General features: G+C 40.0%; 1 protein-coding gene across 10 annotated transcripts in view; it reads left to right on the forward strand.

The window, feature by feature from the left end:
- The window catches only part of BACH1 (BTB domain and CNC homolog 1), a 41,297-nt gene extending 23,175 nt beyond the window's left edge, over positions 1–18,122 (forward strand). For all 10 annotated transcript variants that reach the window (XM_084991912.1, XM_021070892.2, XM_084991914.1 and 7 more), the window contains 4 exons: positions 541–834; positions 2,671–4,014; positions 5,919–6,125; positions 13,907–18,122. In XM_084991912.1, coding sequence (XP_084848038.1) covers positions 601–834; positions 2,671–4,014; positions 5,919–6,125; positions 13,907–14,350 — 2,229 coding nt within the window. In that variant the 5' untranslated portion in view covers positions 541–600 and the 3' untranslated portion in view covers positions 14,351–18,122. The remainder of the gene's footprint in view (positions 1–540; positions 835–2,670; positions 4,015–5,918; positions 6,126–13,906) is intronic.
- The last annotated feature ends 2,406 nt before the right edge of the window (positions 18,123–20,528 follow it).

Below are 20,528 nucleotides of genomic sequence, written 5' to 3' on the forward strand. Positions count from 1 at the left end.
TTCTTTTGTAGAATGTGCCCCTTGTTGTGAAGCATCAAGCCCTCCTACCTGCTGTCAGATGTTGGGGAATGCGGCATGGAGAATTGTGGAGTGCCACGTGCCTGTTCCTCTGGTCCCATCCTAAAGTGTAACCAACCTCTGGGGACCTACACACACACTGATTAGTGTCTTAAAGCAACAGAATTGGGATGCCACCCAGAAGTTTCTCAGCTCTACCCATTTGCTCATTGGAGCTGTTTTCTCTGTAGGAAATGTCTTATTTTCAGAGAGCTATGAAATCCTGACTTCCAAAAGGACTTCCCTCTGTTACCCCACGAACCTAAAATTAATTAGAAAAACTAAAATTAATTAGAAAAACTGTTATTAAGAACCTATGTTAAATGAGCTCAAGTGACCAAAGGCTTCCAGGCTCTTCCAGAGGCTTTTGTTTTCAGTTGGGTTTTAGTGATGGGTGTTTTAATGGATGTCTGCCACTGTCATTTGTTAAAACCTGCTTTCCCACCGTTTCCTGTGAGTGACCCCCGGCCTGTGTCTTGGCAGGGTTGATGCCGATCAGAAGCATGCTCTCTCGGAACCTCCCGGCACCATCTGTGACGCAGAATGTCGCTGGGTGAGAGCGCGGTGTTCGCCTACGAGTCCTCGGTGCACAGCGCCCACGTGCTGCTCAGCCTGGACGAGCAGCGCCGGAAGGACGTGCTGTGTGATGTCACGGTCCTGGTGGAGGGCCAGCCCTTCCGCGCCCACCGGGCGGTGCTGGCGGCCTGCAGTGCCTACTTCCACGCCAGGCTCTCGGGCCAGGCCGACGCTGAGCTGCGCATCACTCTGCCTGAGGAGGTGGGAGAGGTCACCCTGATTTTAACCGAATGTCATTAATTCTGTTTATAAAGTTAAAATAGGCCAAGGAGCCCTTCCTTGGCTTCTGCAACAGTGCATTTCCTTAGCTTTTTTGTTTTCTTGGAAATGATGACATTTTCCATGTAAAATGATTAACTTTGGGTGCTAGTTAATATTTATTGAGCAGTTGAATAATTTGACCCCTGTTACATTATTTTTGATGAAATGACGCAGCGGGTGGATTACAGACATTTGGTGAGGTCATGTTGGGTGGGAGGGACCACACTGCAGGCCATACTCTTCCTTTTTTCCTGTGATGAGGAGCTGTGATGGGGATTAGGGGTCTCCACAGCCTCCATTCCTCTCAGACATGCCCTCGTGGACATGGGCTGGGAGTGAATTGGTGGCTCCCTGGGATGCTCAGTGTTAATTGTTTTAACTATGAGCCAGAGTTGCCAGATTTTTCAGCTTTTCAAGTAGCTCTTAGCAAAGCATTTTAGAATTTGGAGGGAACCCAAAAGATTATGCATTCCAGCCTCCTCATTTTGTCTACGTGTGGGTGTTAAGGTACTCCAGAACTGTTCTTTTTTCTCTCCCTCTCTTCTTTCTTGAGATTGTGGCTTATGCATTATTAGAAAAAGGGTGCTATTATGTCGTCTTTATAGAGCCTTGTTCTCACACACCTTTTGCCCACCAGCCTGTTGTGGAGCTTACTCATCTGGACATTTAAGTCTTTGTTACCATCCTGCCTCTAGGAGACCTCTCTCTAGGGCTGGAGCTGGGTGCAGGGACTCTTCCAGCAGCTTGCTTGATTGCGTTAGTATCTACAGCTGGAAGAGTGCTGAGCTTTAGGCATTGGGACACACAGAAGCTGTTAAAAGGAATTTGGACAAAGCATGTGTGTAACAGCTCTGTGCAGGCTGCTCTTTGATGACAGTGTATCTTGATCATTCTTAGAAGAATTCAGTGTTTTAAAACTAATTTTGTGTCTTAAGCCCAGAATGAGACTTTCCTTGTGTTGCCATGGGCTTCAGTTGCCCCTCATTTTGCAGAGGCAGTGTAAATGCACAAGTTCCTACTTAAAGATGTTACTACCTAGAGTCCATGAATCTTTTCTGAAACAATACTTGGCATAATTTTTTAGATCTTCTCTTAGCTCACTTTTTAAAACTGAAATTAAAAAATTTTATCAGATTTTTGGCATGAGATAAAAGATAAAGATAATAGTTACCATTTACTGTGAATTCCCCAAAAGATAAAGATAATAGTTACCATTTACTGTGCATTCCCCAAAAGATAAAGATAATAGTTACCATTTACTGTGCATTCCCCATGGGTCAGGACTTCAGATACTTTGTTTTCCATTGTTACAAATTTCACATTTGTAGTTTATAGCAGTTGGGGAGTTGGTGGAATGTAGGGACCACATGGAGATGGGATGGCAGCAGACACCTGGCACTTGACTCTGTGTTGCAACTTGTGTCCATGCTGCTTTCTTCCATAGATAATTTCTTTCAGCTAATGTGGACAGTTGTGGCGGTGTTTATGTCTTACCTCCTATCAGTAAACTGAACTCCATGGGTCATTGAGAGTGAAATCTATAAAGTGGAGGGTGTGATTGTAATGAATAGGATGTGCGAAGTATGCTTTCCCAGACTCCCTTTGCTTTACATTTCCTGGAAGAATGTTTTTTCTTACCAAATTAAAATACCCATTAAAATAAGCCGTTATGGAGAGGTTACCCTTCTTGCCATTCATTCCCTTCCTACTTCTCTTGTACTTATCTACTAGACAGCTTTCATGTGATGCATTTGTGTTTATTTTGTATATTAACAGGTGACAGTTAAAGGATTCGAACCTTTAATTCAGTTTGCCTACACCGCTAAACTGATTTTAAGTAAGGACAATGTGGACGAAGTATGCAAATGTGTGGAATTTTTAGGTGTATCTGATATTGAGGAATCCTGCTTTCAGTTTCTCAAATACAAGTTTTTGGACTCTGCTGCAGACCAGCAAGAATGCCCAAGAAAAAAATGTTTCTCATCATCCTGTCAGAAACCAGATTTTAAATTTTCACTTTTGGACCAGAAGGATTTAGAAATTGATGAAGTGGAGGAATTTTTGGAACACAAAAATGTGCGGACTCCTCACTGTAAACTCCGCCGGTATCAGGGGAGTGCACAAGTGCTGCCTCCTCTGCAAGACAGTGCCAGTCAAACATGTGAATCCATGTGCTTAGAAAAGGATGCTGCTCTGTCTCTGCCGTCTTTATGCCCCAAATACCGGAAGTTCCAGAAAGCGTTTGGAACTGACAGAGTCCGTGCTGTGGAGTCCAGTGTCAAAGACATTCACACTTCTTCTGTTCAGCCAAACGAGCCCTCCGAACGTGAGTGTTCAGGAGGTGTCCAGGACTGTGCAGATTTGCAGGTGATTTTAAAATGTGAAGAAAGAAAATTAGCAATGGAACATGAAGAAGCCAAGAAGAAAGATCCTGCCTCTCAGTGCCCATCAGAAAAAACAGGAGCAACTCCTTTCCCCCCCAGTTCTACAGACCCCCATGGGCTCTATTCTCTGTCTCTTTTACACACGTATGACCAGTATGGTGACTTGAATTTTGCTGGTATGCAGAACACAGCAGTGTTAACAGAGAAGCCGTTGTCGGGTTCAGATGTTCAAGAAGAAAAAACTTTTGGTGAGAGTCAAGATTTACGTTTGAAATCTGACTCTGGCTCCAGGGAAGATAGTAGCCTTGCCTCAAGTGATCTGAGTAGTGTAGAGCGAGAAGTGGCAGAACACCTAGCGAAAGGCTTCTGGACTGACATTTGCAGCACGGACTCTCCATGCCAAATGCAGTTATCACCTGCCATGGCCAAAGATGGCTCAGAACAGATCTACTCCCAGAAACGGTCTGAGTGTCCCTGGCTAGGTATCAGGATTAGCGAGAGCCCGGAACCGGGTCAGAGGACTTTTACAACGCTGAGTTCTGTCAATTGCCCTTTTATAAGTACTCTGAGTACCGAAGGCTCTTCGAGCAATTTGGAAATCGGAAATGATGATTATGTTTCAGAGCCCCAGCAGGAGCCTTGTCCCTATGCGTGTGTGATTAGCTTGGGAGACGACTCTGAAACAGATACTGAAGGAGACAGTGAACCCTGTTCAGCCAGAGAACAAGAATGTGAGGTGAGCAGAAAATAAGTGAGTTGTTAAGTCATTGTTTTACCACCATTCATTGGGATTAATGTGTCAGCACCTGTTGGACCACTAGGGACCTGAGCCGACTCAGGCAGGGAGGGGGGACATCCATGTACAGTAGTTTAAAAAAACAGGATAAATACCAGGAGTGCGGGAAGAAGTATGAAAGACTTCTGTCTTCATATATTTCAAATAGGTGTATTTATTATGTTAACGAGGGAGTAGATTCATACATTGGCTGTTTAACTGTTCAAATTATATGCCATGTCCCAAGAGGGAAAAGAGTAATAACTCTGTAATCATTATGTGATAACTTCTAGTTAAATACAGCACATATTTAGTCGTGTTCATTGCCACAAGGATGTCTAGACGCGGGACTAGTCACTTAGCAATGACTTAGCAGTGACTCATTTTAGGAATGTGGCTTCTGATCCAGAGTTTTCTTTAAATTAGCCTCTCATAGCTATTAATGTTTTTCTTATTTTTCCTTAGCCATTTCAGCTGTTAATTTAGAGAATGTCTTAATAATTTAGCACGCATTTTGTATATCTGGTATGGCATTAATCATATTATGATCTATATGCTTTGTGTACAAATGATTGTATTTGATAGATGCTTTTTTGTAAAACATTACTGTAGTTCCAGTAAAAATAAGGGCTTGTTAGTTCTTTATCATTCTCTTTGTCTTTATATTTGTTGGATGACATAGTTTGGAAGAATGAAAGAGTTACCCCCCACCCCGGCTTTGCAGGGAGGCGATTGTTGATTTAATTTAAGAAGTAATATGTATGCATGAGTTGCATCCATAAATTTTTATATGACATTGGTAATTCCAATGTTTGGAACTATGAAAAGAATGTTAAAAATGAAACATTTATGAAATTTTAGATTATTTCATGTAACTAATTTCTGTCAGCTTGAAAGACTAAGTAATTTGCCAAAGAAACTGACCAGTGTTTCATTTGCATTTTTGATAATTACGGTAATTAACTATCCCTCAGTGTCGTTTCTTTCTAATTATCTTTTTTTTCAAATTTAAGTGTGTTGAAAATGACTTTAAAATATTCATAAGGTTTTTTTCTAACAGTTTCTACACTGGCAAGTAAAATGAATTATGTGAAACTGTCATTTGCCTGACAGAAAAATAAGTTCTCTGAAATCTTTAGAAATTACTAGTGTTTTTATGCCAGTATTAAATCAATGCTACACAGTAATATAAATCAAAAAATAAAATCGATTGGTTTTGGTTTGGATAACAGTACATTAAACACACTTTAGAAAGAGCCTTACAGATATCTGTGGGGTATTAATATGCCCTAGTAAAATTATTAAAATTCTGTTTTTAATCTTAAGTATATTAATATTTGTGTCAGGATGTTCGATTTATTGAAAAAAAGTCTGCTTCTAAATTTATTTATCTTATGAAAATAGAATAGAAATATCCATTAAATTAGGAGTCCCCACTGTGGCTCAGCAGGTTAAGAACACCACTGGTATCCATGAAGACGGAGAGTTTGATCCCTGGCCTCGTTCAGTGGCTTAAAGGATCTGGTGTTGCCATGAGCTGAAGTGTAGGTTGCAGACATGGCTTGGATCTGGTGTTGGTGTGTATGTGGTGTAGGCCGGCTGTTGCAGCTCCTATTTGACCCCTAGCCTGGGAACTTCCATATGCCACAGGTGCAGCCATTAAAAAAAAAAAAAAAAAAAAAAAAAAAAATCCATTAAATTATCAGTCTTTTTTAATAAGAGATCACTTAGAAATTGGGAATGGGGTCTTCTTTAAGTCTAAATGAAGTTTCTTGGAAAACCTAGATATGTATTTTTCCTCTTCCTAGATTTAAGTGTAACTACAAAATATAGCAACAATGACTAATGTTTATTTTTCCTTCTAGGTGAAACTGCCATTTAACGCACAACGGATAATTTCACTCTCTAGAAATGATTTTCAGTCCTTGTTGAAAATGCACAAGCTGACTCCAGAACAACTGGATTGCATCCATGACATTCGGAGAAGAAGTAAAAACAGAATTGCTGCACAGCGCTGTCGCAAAAGAAAGCTTGACTGTATACAGAATCTTGAGTCAGAAATCGAGAAGTTGGTAAGCATACAAGTTTCTTGTTATTCTAATTCCGGCAATTCCTACTTTCTTTTTTTTGTGCAAGAAATAGCTGTTTCAGTTCCTAAGTTAGATATAATGCCTAATTATATATTAATTTTAAAATTTACCAATTAATAATTTTAACAAAAGTATGACATTTTCAGAAAGTTTAGGAAATAAAAAACAATGAGGGTGTGAGTAGACTATTTTACCCTTGTAAGTGTTCTACATATTTAGTGTGATATACTACAGTATGTAAGTTGAGAACTGTGTGTGCTTTAAAAAAGTGATACACAGACTAATGGTAATTTTAGTATCTACCTAATTCTTAATGGTTGAGTAAAAGTTAAGTTATAAAGCACTTTACTCTCTTTGTGCTGTGTGTGGTGTCTATAAAAGCTAATGTACCAGTTGTTAGTTTAGATTAACTAGTAACTTGTTTTACCAAAACAAAGTAGCCAATTTGATTTTCCATCTAAGGGAAAAAATTCACATGCTCATCATGAATAAAACACTTTAAGATCTAATGAGACCCAAGTCAGAAGAATGCTTACTTTATTGAATCTTATTTTCTATTACAGCATCAAAACACAAATTAACTGAGAAATGGATTAAGTTCCACCCATGTTTCTCTGTACCCTAGCGGTTGGTAGAAGGAAGCATTGTATGAAGAAAGATACCTAATAGTGCTGGCTAGCTAAAGCTAAAATATGGTTAGAGATGGCAGGGAAATGGTGCCTACAAGTAATAAAAACAGTAATTGAATGTTCAGTTTGGGGTCTTTGTTGGTAAAAGTTTAGAGTTGTGATTATAGCAAATCTTTATTTTTCCCTTTTTCTTTTTATGGGTGCACCCGTCCCATATGAAAGTTTCTGGGCTAGGGGTCAAATTGGAGCTGCAGAGGCCTACTCCACAGCTATACCAACACCACATCAGAGCCGCCTCTGTGAACTATGCCACGGCTTGCGGCAATGCTGGATCCTTAACCCACTGAGCAAGGCTAGGAATCGAACCTGCATCCTCACAGAGACAGTGTTGGGTTCTTAATCCACTGAGGCACAATGCGAACTCCTTTGTTCATAGCAACTCTTTAAACTTGGAATGTTCTAACTATGAATATCAGTTTAACAGCAACGGTTTAGCAAAAGCAAAAAAAAACCTCATTGCCTTTATATGCCTTTGAAAAAGTAGAACAGGGAGTTCCCATTGTGGCTCAGTGGAAATGAACCCAACTAGTATCCATGAGGATGTGGGTCTGATCCCTGGCCTCGCTCGGCCGGTGAAGGATCTGGTGTTGCTGTGAACTGTGGTGTAGGTCGTAGACGCTGCTCAGATCTGGTGTGGCTGTGGCCGTGGTGTAGGCCGGCAGCTACAGCTCTGATTCGACCCCTAGCCTGGGAACTTACTATGCCACAGATGTGGCCGTAAAAAAAAAAAAGTAGAACAGTAAAAATTTGTTACTCATACAGTATAATGCATATACTTTAGGTAAACAGATGAAGATATATAACTGTAGGAAAAGATGAAGCAAACTGTATAAAAACATGAGAAAGAAACCAGATGTTTTATACATGGAAGTAGAGAGACATTAAAAAAACCTATAGGATATTACCAAATGATTAAAATTGTTAAGACCAAAGGGAAAAAGCTACGAATTCAGTAATATTTACCTACCCAGTGCTTTTAGGGTGTGTATCAGTCCATACTTCTAAGCACTGGTGACGTTTCTTATTATCCATCGTTGAATTAAAGACCTACCTTTAGACACAGTATAGCACTTAGCTTTAGTTACTGTTCTGTGCTCTAATACAGATATGCTTTTTAGACTGTTGGGTTGTGTAGAGCTATTTGAAATCTACATAAACTTGTACTACTGGTTCTTACATCTGCTTTTTTAAGTTCTGTCTTCCCCCTCAGCTAGTGATAATTTATGCTTTCAGTAGAATTGATTAATTTTTTTCCTCCTAAAAAGAAACAGAAATGAAAAAAAAAAAAACACACCCCCAAAACCCTTTAGATTGCTCAAGTTCATTTCATAGGTAACTTTATTTTATGAGTGTACTATGCAGACATGTTGGAGAGTAGCTATTACCCTCGAAACTAGTCTATTTCCTGGTTTATGGGTCTTTTTTTATATTTCTTGGTTGAAGTCAGACATTGGGATTCCTGGACAGTTGATGTTTTTACTAAATTGTAGGTGTCTAGGGTGAAGAGGTCTTGCTACTTTCTTTGGACTTTCTGCTCCCTCTACCTTTGCTTCAGCAGAGAGCAGTGGGAGATATAGTGGCTAAAAGAATGGGATTCTGAATCACACTCCCATCTGTGGCACTTAATAATGCTGGGCACACTGTTTAATATCTCTGTCCCTTAGGTTTCTCCTCTATAAGATGGGATCATGCTAGTATTACTGTTAGTATTTATAGAGTGGGTGTTCATTTATGAAGATTAAATGAGCTACTACATCTGAGAACTTAAAAGAGTGCCTGGCACATAGCAAGCACTTAATAAATATTGCTTTTCCCTTCTTCTTCTTATTGCTATACTATTATTTATCAGTTTTCAGTTTTCTTTCCCTTAATTGCTTCTTTCCTACTGTCTGTGCCAAAACTATAGACTCTGGGTTTGGACCTCATTCTCATATTGCTTCTCTTGTTATACTAAAGTTCCTTTAAATATGGTCAATGGAATGAATCTCTGCTGATTTGCAATTTAAGGGAATATTTGGTTTCCCTACAGTTTTTATGGAAAAAAAAAAAAAAAAAAGCCCTCATCTATTATGGAGTAAAATGACCTCCTCATCTGTCTTCAGTGTTTCAAATTTTGTTGTGAAAGAGGTGTTATTTTATTAAAAATAAACCTTGTCTTGGGAGTTCTCATTGTGACTCAGTGGGTTACGAACCCGACTAGTATCCATGAGGATGAGGGGCCAATCCCTGGCCTCGTTCAGTGGGTTAAGGATCTGGCTTTGCCATGAGCTCCAGTGTAGGTTGCAGACACAGATCTGGCATTGCTGTGGCTCTGGCGTAGGCTGGCAGCTGCAGCTCCTATTTGAACCCTAGCCTGGGAACCTCCATATGCTGTGGGTTCGGCCCTAAAAAGCAAGGGAAAAAAAAGGTAAACCTTGTCTTGTCACATTTTCCTGGCTGTTCTAGCCACATGTGCACTGCCATCCCCAGGCCCTTGATAGGCCTTCTGGAACCTGGTCTCTGCCACTCTGTGAGGCCCCTTGAGCAGCATGTCTTGAAATGTGGTCTCTGTGCCATTGATATCAGAGTTACCCAAGGGTGCCCCCTCAAAATGCAGCATCCATAGGCCCATCCCAGACCTGTGGGAGGGGCCTGGGAGCATGCATTTTATAAAAATTTCCTGTGCACATCTTTATTTTGCACATTAAATTTTGAGAACCTAGCACTAGAACACAGAAGTTAGATGGAGGCTTTGGAGTCAAAGAGCTGGAAATTCTGCCTGGCCACTTGGTAGCTTTGTGGCCTGGAGAAATAATTTCACCTCCAATACTGATTCCCTCCTTGGTTACATGGAGATAAGCATAGTATCTCCCTTGGGTTTGGTGCAAGGGTCAGATGCTCTCAGGTATGGAAAGCTTTTTGTACTGTCCAGTGCATGTTCAGGGCTGAGTAGATACTCAGTTGTGTTTTCTGTAAGCACCTGCTGGTCACTACTTATTAGATGTACTGGGTACCAGGAAATCACAGATCAGTGAGATGTAGTCCTTTATGTTAGCAATTTGATGTGCAATTAATTTGTTTTCTATTTCTGTTTATTACCAGGATTTACCACCACCCTCCCCCGTTTTTTTGCTTTTTAGGGTCGCACCCGAGGCATATGGAAGTCCCCAGGCTAGGGTTGCATCGGAGCTGCAGCTGCCAGCCTATATCACAGCCACGGCAGTGCCAGATCTGAGCCCGAGTCTGGGACCTATACCATAGCTCATGGCCACGCTGGTTCCCGGACCCACTAAGGAAGGCCGGGGATCGAACCTGTATCCTCATGGATACTAGCTGAATTCATTTTCGCGGCACCGCAATGGGAACTCTTTACTCTTCACATTTTTTAAGTTTAATTTTTGAATATGTGAAACATCTGTATGGTTTACAAGTTAAAGCTATATTCAAAAAAATCTACTCCACAGTCTTGATCCCGTCTTCTCCCTATACCCTGTTCATAGCTATTTCCTTTAGTAACTCTTTCCATTGCTCTCTAGACTTTTTCCCTTGTGTTTCTTTTATAAAAGCAGGTTAATATTTTGTGTATATATTTATTACCCTTTTTGCTACAGAGAAGTATTCTATATGTACTGTTTTGTATTTTACTGTTTTAAGTGATTTCCAGGAAATACTTTTCTTAATTCGTAGTGGTTATCATTCTTTTTAAAGCTTCGTAGTATTCAGTTGTGGCTCTAGCACAGGTAATCCAAAGCAGTCTCTTACTGGAGTTCCCATTGTGGCTCTCAGTAGGTTAAGAGCCCTACTAGTATCCATGAGGATGCAGGTTTGATCCCTGACCTCTCTTGCTGCAGCTCCAATTTGACCCCTAACCTGGAAACTTCTATATGCTGCAGGTGCAGCCCTAAAAAAAAAAAAAAAAAGAAAAGTGTCGCCAAAGCAGTCTCTTATTAATGGACATTTGAGATGCAATAGTTTATTTATTTATTTTTTGTCTTTTTGCCATTTCTTGGGCCGCTCCCGCGGCATATGGAGGTTCCCAGGCTAGGGGTCTAATCGGAGCTGTAGCCGCCAGCCTACACCAGAGCCACAGCAACGTGGGATCCGAGCCGAGTCTGCAACCTACACCACAGCTCACGGCTACGCTGGATCCTTGACCCACTGAGCAAGGGCAGGGACCGAACCCGCAACCTCATGGTTCCTAGTCGGATTCGTTAACCACTGCGCCACGACGGGAACTCCGAGATGCAATAGTTTATAACTTGGAACATTATTTTTTTCCCCAGTGTTTGAGAAAATAGGTCTTTAAGATAGAGTCCTAGAAGTGGGACTGTTGGATCAAGAGTAAAACACATACATAATTTTGTTAGATATTATTGAATTACCCTTCAGTAGGAGTTACGGCATTTTGCTTTCCCACAAGCAGTAAGTAATATGTATGTTTGTCCTTCTGCAACCTCAGCCGAAAGTTTGTTAGCTTTTGCTTTTTTTCCAGTCTGACTGTGAGAATTGATATGGTAGCTTTGAAATTGAGCACTTTTATTCATATTTTAAGGCTCATTTTTATATTTCTATGAACTGTCTGTCCAGGGGTTTTACATCATAAGGGACTATTAGTCACCACTTTTTAGCAGTAAGTACTCTTTAACCTAAAGTAAGTACCCTTTAACCAGTAACTGTCATCTGACTCTTTTGGTGCCAAGTTCTTCCACTCCTTGTCTTTATTGGGTGAGTTATATTTAGGATCTTCTTTTTTAAACTTCTTATATTTGAATGAATATTATACACTAGCTGTTGAAAATGTGAATTTGGATGTAAATTTGTTTTCTTGCCATAAAATGGAAAATAGTACCAAGATTCATTTTTTAAAATGTATCGGAGAAGTAGGTAGAAGGACACCAGTAATATGTTTGGGAGGTGTCTTTAATAATGATATCATGAAGTTATTAAGTTGAATTACTTTGATTAGACTGTAAGTAAATTTTGTGATTTTTTTTTTAAAAATTGGAGTGAAATGGAAAAATCAGCTAACGGCCTAAAAACTTACCCATGTAGGAATTAGCTTAAAGTACAGAGGAACAGAAGGGAACATTTAATTTATAGAAATAACCATGGTAGAGTTTTAGGGTTGTACCTTTCTGTTTTAATTGTAAAGAAGCAAGCCATCTTGTATGGGACACCCTTGGAGTGTAGTCTTGACATCTTTTATTTAGTGAGGAAGTAGTCAGAATATTAAGATTGTATTGCTATTTATCAAAAGATATGGAAGCTGTAAAATGTTTGTCATCTTCATAGTAGCTGTGGGTTAGGTAATATTAATTTTGGGGATGATACTCAAATATTCATTACTTTGCTTAACCATATTTAGTTTAAAAGACTAGCCAGCAGTTGAAATTTTGAGTATTTTGTTGTGACCAGGGAAAAATGTGTTTCTAACTATTTTCTGGAAACTTTGCTTCCATCCTCATTTGGATTGACTTCTGAAAGGCCATGACGAAAAGCAGGTGACTGCATTAAATGTGTTCCTTCTCTGGTCAGGTGGCGGGCACTGTTTTTACTGTTTTTCACTGTTTTCACCTTGTGGGCACCATCAGACTCATTTTATCAGAAGGCTGCAACTGACAGGCTTGCTGTAAGAAAAATGTACTTATTGAACATTGGTCTTTATTATATATATATATTTTCTCCCCTTGGCCTATTACCAATATTTAAGCCAGAGCAAATTGGGACAATACCTTGCAGTATAAAAATGCAGGGCTTTATATTCATTGTACCATTTCTCAAAATATTAGATGGCCTTGAAATATTTAAAAACTAAACTACTGGTATTTGGATTCACACACAATTTTGAAAAACTTTTATATAAAACTCCAACAGTACTTTGTGCAAAGCAAATTTCTTTTTACCCTTTTGGCTATTTTTGTCCCAGAAAAGAATCTATTTAAAGGTTGGCCATTGTAGATGATTACTATGAAATAACCTGTCTAAATGTTAACTGACAACATTTTAATAGCTCAGCTCTCCAGAAGCTGCCAATGAGCAGAAGGCCAGAAGAGCTGTCGTAAATTTTACAAGAGAAATCTTTGACCCTCTCTCAACATTTATTAACTCTTACCTTATGAATAGCTTGATTATTGGGTTTCTAGCGCACATGCCATTAGGAGCAATGCAGTGATAGAATAGGAAGGATGAGGTGGGGCAATGGTAGAAAAAGACTTGCTGTCAGCAGTAACCAGTGATAGTGGACTGAAAGGCAGGAACCAGGAAAGCTTGAAAAAAATTCCATGCTAGGTTTTCCGGTAGGGATATACTTTTAAAATGAAAATAATAGCAGCACCAGTAATAATTAACAAACATAAATCCCCCCCTCCCATTCTTCACACTTTAGTAACTCACTCACTAGCTTTCTGACTCTGGGCATGTTAAACTCTGAAAACCCATGAAGTGGATTTGATATTACTGAGATCAACAGAGTCTTGAGGATTATGTAGTTGAGACTGCATATTTTAAAATATTTAGTCCAGTATCTGGGACAGAGTAAATGCGCACCAAATGTCAGTCACTCTTAGAACTTGCAGGAGTTATGGTCACTGTGGTTGTACTTTTTGGGTTGTATTCCATCCAAAAAGTCTGCGTTTGTTTATCTGTAGTCCACAAATCCAAAAAGCTCTGAAAACTTTGCAGGTTTGCACAACAAAACTATTTTGGCCAAAAAAGCTGACACAAACTGACATCAGGATATATAGAGTCTTTATTTATCATACTCACATTTTGTGCATTGATACTTTAATGTGTGTGTTTAGAAATGAAAAGGTGCTTGATAGTGGTGTGCTACTAGCGGAATTATGTGTGTGTCTGTATTTTCTTTTCTAAAATCTGAAAAATTTGAAATCTCAAGATACATGTAGGCCTAAAAGTTTAAGATGGGGGCTTCTGGACCTGAGGTATTTAATGCATCTTTGAGTTGAACTGACAGGAAGAACTCCATGTGGTCTTGTTTAGTGAGAAGACACTGCGAGTCTGAATGTTTGGTCGCCTTAGGGATGTTGATCGAGCTCATAAACACAATTCACTGTATCCTCTTTCTCACCTTCACAGCAAAACGAAAAGGAGAGCTTGTTGAAGGAAAGGGATCACATTTTGTCAACTCTGGGCGAGACAAAGCAGAACCTAACTGGACTTTGCCAGCAAGTCTGTAAAGAAGCAGCTCTAAGTCAAGAACAAATACAGATACTCGCCAAGTACTCGGCCTCTGATTGCCCACTTTCCTTTTTAGTTTCTGAGAAAGGAAAGAGTTCTTCTGATGGTGAGCTTGTTTTACCATCAATCTTGAGTTTGCCTGAAGGGCCTGCAGCTGCGCCACCTTCAGGGGAGCAGAGCCCGCACTATCCCAGCGCCAAGGGCAGCGAGGCCGGCCAGGAGTCCTCGGCAACTGTCAGCGCCCCCTCGGAGCCGGCTGGGCCTGGGGAGCAGTGTCGCCAGAGTGGTGGCATCTCGGATTTCTGTCAGCAGATGACCGACAAATGTACTACTGATGAGTAAACTTGCATCCACTTCCTCCAAACCGTCTCATTTTCTACTGAAGTTTGGACAGCGTCTTGAGAGCCCGATGTAGCCATTTGTCTCTAAAACGATATTGTTTTTCTCCCCTGGTAGTTTGCTGTTAAGAGAGTTCCCTTGACCTTTCCCGTGATTTCGGTAGGAGAGGCAGGAATGACTTGCCTCCTGGATGCCGAAACATCACATGTGAACATGTAGTAAGGCTTTGAAAACTCATGTCCTAAAGAATAATAACTATTAGTAGTGACTCTGCCCAGGATTCAAAATAAATAAGAAATCAAAAACCGTAGCAAATCAAACAAAAGTTAAATAGCTTGAAACATCTGCAGCTAGTTCCTACTACAAAGAAACAGCCTGCAGAAGTTTAATAATCTGACCTTCTTACAATGTAGTGGTTTAAAAGAAAAATTTCCCCCAAGTAACACGGATAGAGTTCATTTCTTCTGAGAAGTAGGGTGTCAGCTCCTCAGGAATATTTGTGTAGAACTGCAGTGTGAAAAAATAAACAAAGCATCTTGCCTGAATCCTGGCACTTTGTTCTTCAGCTCCTAGTAAAGCCAGAGGTTGGTTGGCCTGCACTGTGAGTCCTGAGCTCTGGGGGAGTAGTTAGGAAACGGGGCAGGTAGCTGGCCTAAGGCAGAGGCTTCTGCTCCTCCTCCGTGTCAACTTTAAAAGAGTTCTGACTACGACAACAGTAGATAAGTGTCATTTCCCTCTTTTTTCTCTTCAGTCTCTTCCGCATCTGAGTCCATCATGGTCTTTCTGCTTCCTGCCATTCTTGTCCCTTTGGAAAAAGAAATAAGACTCAGGATGCAGTGGCCTGAGCTAATGCATTGGCAGTATTGTCTTAGCCTCCTTAGAGTCCTGGAGGGCTCACCAAATACAAGGCTGTTTGCCTGCCCTACCTAGGTCACCCATGCAAGAAAACCAGATATTGCAGGGAGACAAAAATTGCCTACATTTGTCAGGAATGGCAGTTCATTTTCCATCCTATTTTTGAAGTCCTATGATTTATTTGCAAAAGGCATTATTATAGATAAAAATGTATCCACAACAACCATGCAGGTTTGTGAAATAGGATGAAACTTGATCTTGTCCCACTGTGGATTTGAACTGGAAGCCAGATTTAATCTTGCTCTCTTCCCCAAATCTAGTGTATAAGGGCACACAAGTAATTTTGGACTTGGAGTTCCCGTCGTGGCTCAGAGGTTCACGAATCCGACTAGGAACCATGAGGTTGTGGGTTCGATGCTTGGCCTTGCTCAGTGGGTTAAGGATCCGGCGTTGCCGTGAACTGTGGTGTAGGTCGCAGACACGGCTCGGATCCAGCTTTGTTGTGAGTCTGGCGGAGGCTGGCGGCTAGAGCTCTGATTCAACCCGTAACCTGGGAACCTCCGTATGCCGCGGGAGCGGCCAAAGAAATGGCAAAAGAAAAAAAAAAAGTAATTTTGGACTTGGGCATTTTAAAAATCAGTCTTTGTGTTTATTCAGGTCTATTTTAAAATAGTTTTTTTAGGTGTTTCCTTGTGGTTAAGGATCCTGTGCTGTCACTGCAGAGGCTGGGGTTGCTGCTGTGGCATGGGTTCAGTCCAGTCCCTGGCCTGGGAGCTTCCACATGCTGCTGGTGTGGCCAAAAAGAAAAAAAAAATTTTTTTTAAATAATCTGAGCACCTGCCCCATAACATTTTGCAGTGGTTCTTAGCCATTCTGCTGTTATAGATTTGTTGGGGGGTCAAGTTATGAGCCTCTCAACAATGAAAAAAAATGTATATTCACATTCACAGAAGCATTTGCAGAACACAGTTTGAAAGGGTACAAAGAGTAATTTGTAGTGTTTGGGTTAGAAAGTATCTCATTTCACCAAAATTAGATGCCTGAGAGAGAGACTTTTGTAGATGAAACCCTGAGTCTAGCGAAGGGCTTGCATAGCCGATGCGGGAGGTCTCCATCCCCCACAGAACAGTGGGTCTGAAGCCAGGCGGCCTTTGCTGTGAGTGTTTGGGGACCAGACTTCATATTTCAGAGCAATTTGTCAAGTGTTACCCCTTTTCTTGTGGGGTGGGGGGGGTGTTGGTGGAGAGGTTGCCTGGTATCTTCAGTGATTTGTGAGTTATCTCTGTTATCAACTTAGTTGTACGAGAAAACTAGTTGGGCTCATTTATTTTCTAGAGGCTTTTAGAGGTATACTCAGTTTGTCAGGGAGAATGTTAACTCTGTGATAGTCCATCCCATATTATAAAAGAATAATATGTGCGTATGTGTGTATAGATCCTTCCATGTAACTATTTCTTTGATACTTGTTCCTTTAATTTTAACTTCAAAATAGAAAATAATATAAAAACGTTTCCGGTTTACAAAATGTAAAATCTTATACAAGCCAATGGACTCCTGGATTTCCTACCTCAGTGTACACGGGACTGTTTGTCATATCAGTTTGTGTATGTGCAAATGTCAAATCATCTTTTGCTTTAATTGCTACTGTAAATAACTGCTTTGAAATACTTATTTTATGATAGTCTTCAGAGTTTAAATATGATTTTTAAGGCACTTGGTTTAAATTTCTCTCTACATATAAATAGTTTAGCATTAAGGGTTTATTTTAAATGATACTCTGATTGTTGGCCAAGTGTAATATTTCATAAAATATAGCATTACTTTTAATAGCCAGCATGTAATACAAGTAAAACTACACTACCTCATACCTACATGATTTTCAAGTTGTAATCCAGAGGGACAGAGAGAAAAAAAAATTATCTTTGTCTTTTGGCCATAAAGTGGGGCAGTTTTTTATATATTGCATAGCATTACACATTTATGCCTATTTTAACATTAACTTCTAAAGAAGTTTTTTTCTAATAAAATTTAAGTTTTTTTTTTTTTTTTTTTTGAGGCTGCCGAAGACAAATGACAGGATTATGTGTATACAGTGTATATCTTTTCCTTCATGCAGAATTTTGGCAAGGTAGTTTTCCGTTTGTGTATTGCATATTTACATAATCATTGTTCCTTATTTTATGAGTTGGCCTTCTCATTGCCTGATGATTTTTAAAAAGCTGTTAGGTCTCTCTCAGTAAAATAACTGTACCTTAAAAATTTTTTTTTGTTATTTGAATCCTGCAGCTATAGCACATAATTTGTTGTTAAATCGTTATGTTAAAAACAACTATGGGTACAAATCTACATTCTCCTCTGTGCATTTTATAGCAATTTACTATAGCTTAATGTGCAACTAATTTAAAATAAGGAATCAAATATATTTGATGCCGTGGACGATACAAGTTGAATGTGGACATGTAGCCACATTAACAACTTGGAAAAAATTTTAAAATGGCAATGCTACAATGAATTCTCAGGTGAACTTTTTTTTTTCAGTTATAAAACATCTATTTTGAATTTGTAAATATTTTAACTGTTTTATTAAGGCATGTGTATAATAAACTATTCTTTGAAATCTGTTGGGCAGAATGCAAACTTAAAGCCATAATGGTAAAAGATGGCATACTGATTGTAAAATAAACAGAAGTAATAACAGCTATTGATTTTTTTGTATCTTTCATAATATAATTTTCTAACAATGCAATAAAACCACTAAATTTATATACCCATATCCTGTTAAGATCATGTTTCATTACAAGTGAACTCTCATAGTATTTAATTTAATTTCCTGATGTGCTTATCCAAATGTAGCAAAACTAGAAATGTTAGATGTTGATTAAATTGACAGTTCAATAAAATTCTCTCAAATTGCCTCTGATTGACTAGAGTTGTACATTCCATTTCCATTTTTTCACCTCATATGAATTTACTGATTTAGTCTTTCAACAGTAAACAGTATGAGTATGGCATTTGTATGAAGGAGCCTTTTGTGAGTTAACATGTCTGAAAAGAAAAGAAGTCTCCAGCAATCAAGCATTTAAGAAAACACAGACATTTAGCCTTGCTTCTGATTTAATTTTAGTCTAGTCTTTGGTCTGAGCAGTAGGTTTTCTAAGGAGTAGTATTTCTTTCAGTCCTTTAAAAATTTATCTGCTGAGTCAGTTCTACTGTGTTACATTCAACTTCTAACCAGGCCCTTGTAGTCAAGCTTTGAGCAACTGCTCAGAGCTGTTGGCAATCCAGATCCCTGTCCTCTGGTTTAGTAACTGTGAGGCTCAACTGGGGGTGATGTTGCATCCTGTGTGGAGGCTTAGTTTTGGCCTTAGGCTCATCGATCGTTGGTCATTTCCGGGAGAAAGATACTGCATAATGCTTTAAAAACATTTTCTTTTATTATAGTTCATTTACAGTGTTCTGCCAATTTCTGCCATACAGCAAAATGACCCAGTTATACATGTATGTGCTTCTTTTTCTCGTATTCTATCATGTTCCATCATAAGTGATTGGATATACTTCCACGTGCTCATTGCTTACACACTCCACATGTGATAGTTTACCTATACTAACCATAAACTCCCAGTCCATCCCATTCCCTCCCCTTCCCTCTTGGCAACCGCAAGTCTGTTCTCCATGTCCATAAATTTGTTTCTGTTGTGTAGATAGGTTCATGTGTGCTGTGTGTTAGATTCCAGATATAAGTGATATCATATGGTATTTGTCTTTCTCCTGACTTACTTCACTTAGTATGAGAGTCTCTAGTTCCATCTATGTTGCTGCAAATGGCATTAGTTTGTTCTTTTTTATGGCTGAGTAGTATTCCATTGTGCATCTGTACCCCATTTTAATCCATTCACCTGTTGATGGTCATTTAGTTTGTTTCCATGTCTTGGCTATTGTCAGTAGTGCTGCTATGAACATAAGGGTGCATGAATCTTTTATTTTTGTCTTTTTTTAGGGCTGCACCTGAGGCATATGGAAGTTCCCAGGCCGGGGTCAAATCAGAACTGTAGCCACCAGCCTTCACCACAGCCACAGCGATGTCAGATCCAAGCCGCATCTGTGACCTATGCTGCAGCTTGTGGCAATGCTGGATCAACCCACTGAGTGAGACCAGGAGCAAACCTGCATCCTCATAGATACTAGTTGGATTCTTAACCCACTGAGCCACAACGGGAACTCTTTTTTTTTTTTTTTTTTTTTTTTTGATGAAAGTTTTGTCTGGGTCTATGCCCAGGAGTGGGGATTGCTGGATCATATGGTAGTTCTATGTTTAGATTTCTGAGATAAGTCCATACTGTTTTCCATAGTGGTTGTACCAGTTTACATTCCCACCAGCAGTGTAGGAGGGTTCCTTTTTTCCATAGCCTCTCCAGCATTTGTTATTTGTAGACTTACTTATTGTAGCCATTCTGACTGGTGTGAGGTGGTATCTCGTAGTTTTGACGTGTTTCTCTAATAATTAGTAATGTTGAGCATTTTTTCATGTGCCTATTGGTCTCAGGTCTTGTGCCCCTTCTTCAGTTGGGTTGCTTTCATTTACATTTCCCCTTCCTACAGGGTGTTTCCGGCACCCAGGCTGGGTTGAGTGAGGGCTCCCTCTAGGGGCTTTGAGGCCACACTCCTGTGAATAGGCATTTTCAGGCCTGAACCTAAGGATGTGTAGTCTGTCCCCTTCCAAAGCAAGGTTTAGGTTTAAGAAACCTGTCTCCCAGGGATATTTTACACAGACTTAAGCAATCTAGAGGCAACTAAGAACAAGCCATATGGGTCCAAGGTTAGTCCCTACCATCCCCCTCTTGGGCCTGCATGAAAAGGGAGTTGGGGACAGTGAGTGTAGCATTGGTGATACCTGCCTGACTCCACCAGTTAAAAGCTAGAACCTGCCCAGCACTCTGTAGTGCATGGAACCCAGCTGCCTTGAAAACAAGCAGGAAAGCAACATATCCTTTTCCCAGTTCTGCTTAAGAGCCCCGTGAAGTGCTTTGCCCTGGAAACTGCAGCGGTAGTGCCTAGAGGCTGCCTGTCTGGACTGAGGGCCGGCTGCTGCTGGGCCTTTGTAAGGTTGCAGCACTGCTGGTGTTGCAGAGGACTCCCACAGACCTGCCACCTGGGAGTTAATCTGTGCCACAGTGCACCCATCTTCTAAGGCTTCTTGCAGTCCACCAAGTTCATGGTTGGGGGGTGTGTGGCACTGATATTTCTGCCAATTGAGTTTAAGTTCACAGACTGTAGATTCTGGCAAGTGGGCATTGACTGGCATCAGGGGACACTGATAGAAGGAATC

Source organism: Sus scrofa, chromosome 13 (genome assembly GCF_054392235.1).
Source record: "Sus scrofa isolate SSC_HxYL_T2T_F1_AM1 chromosome 13, Sscrofa_HxYL_maternal_Yorkshire_Landrace_v2.0, whole genome shotgun sequence".
NCBI classification, from domain to species: domain Eukaryota; kingdom Metazoa; phylum Chordata; class Mammalia; order Artiodactyla; family Suidae; genus Sus; species Sus scrofa.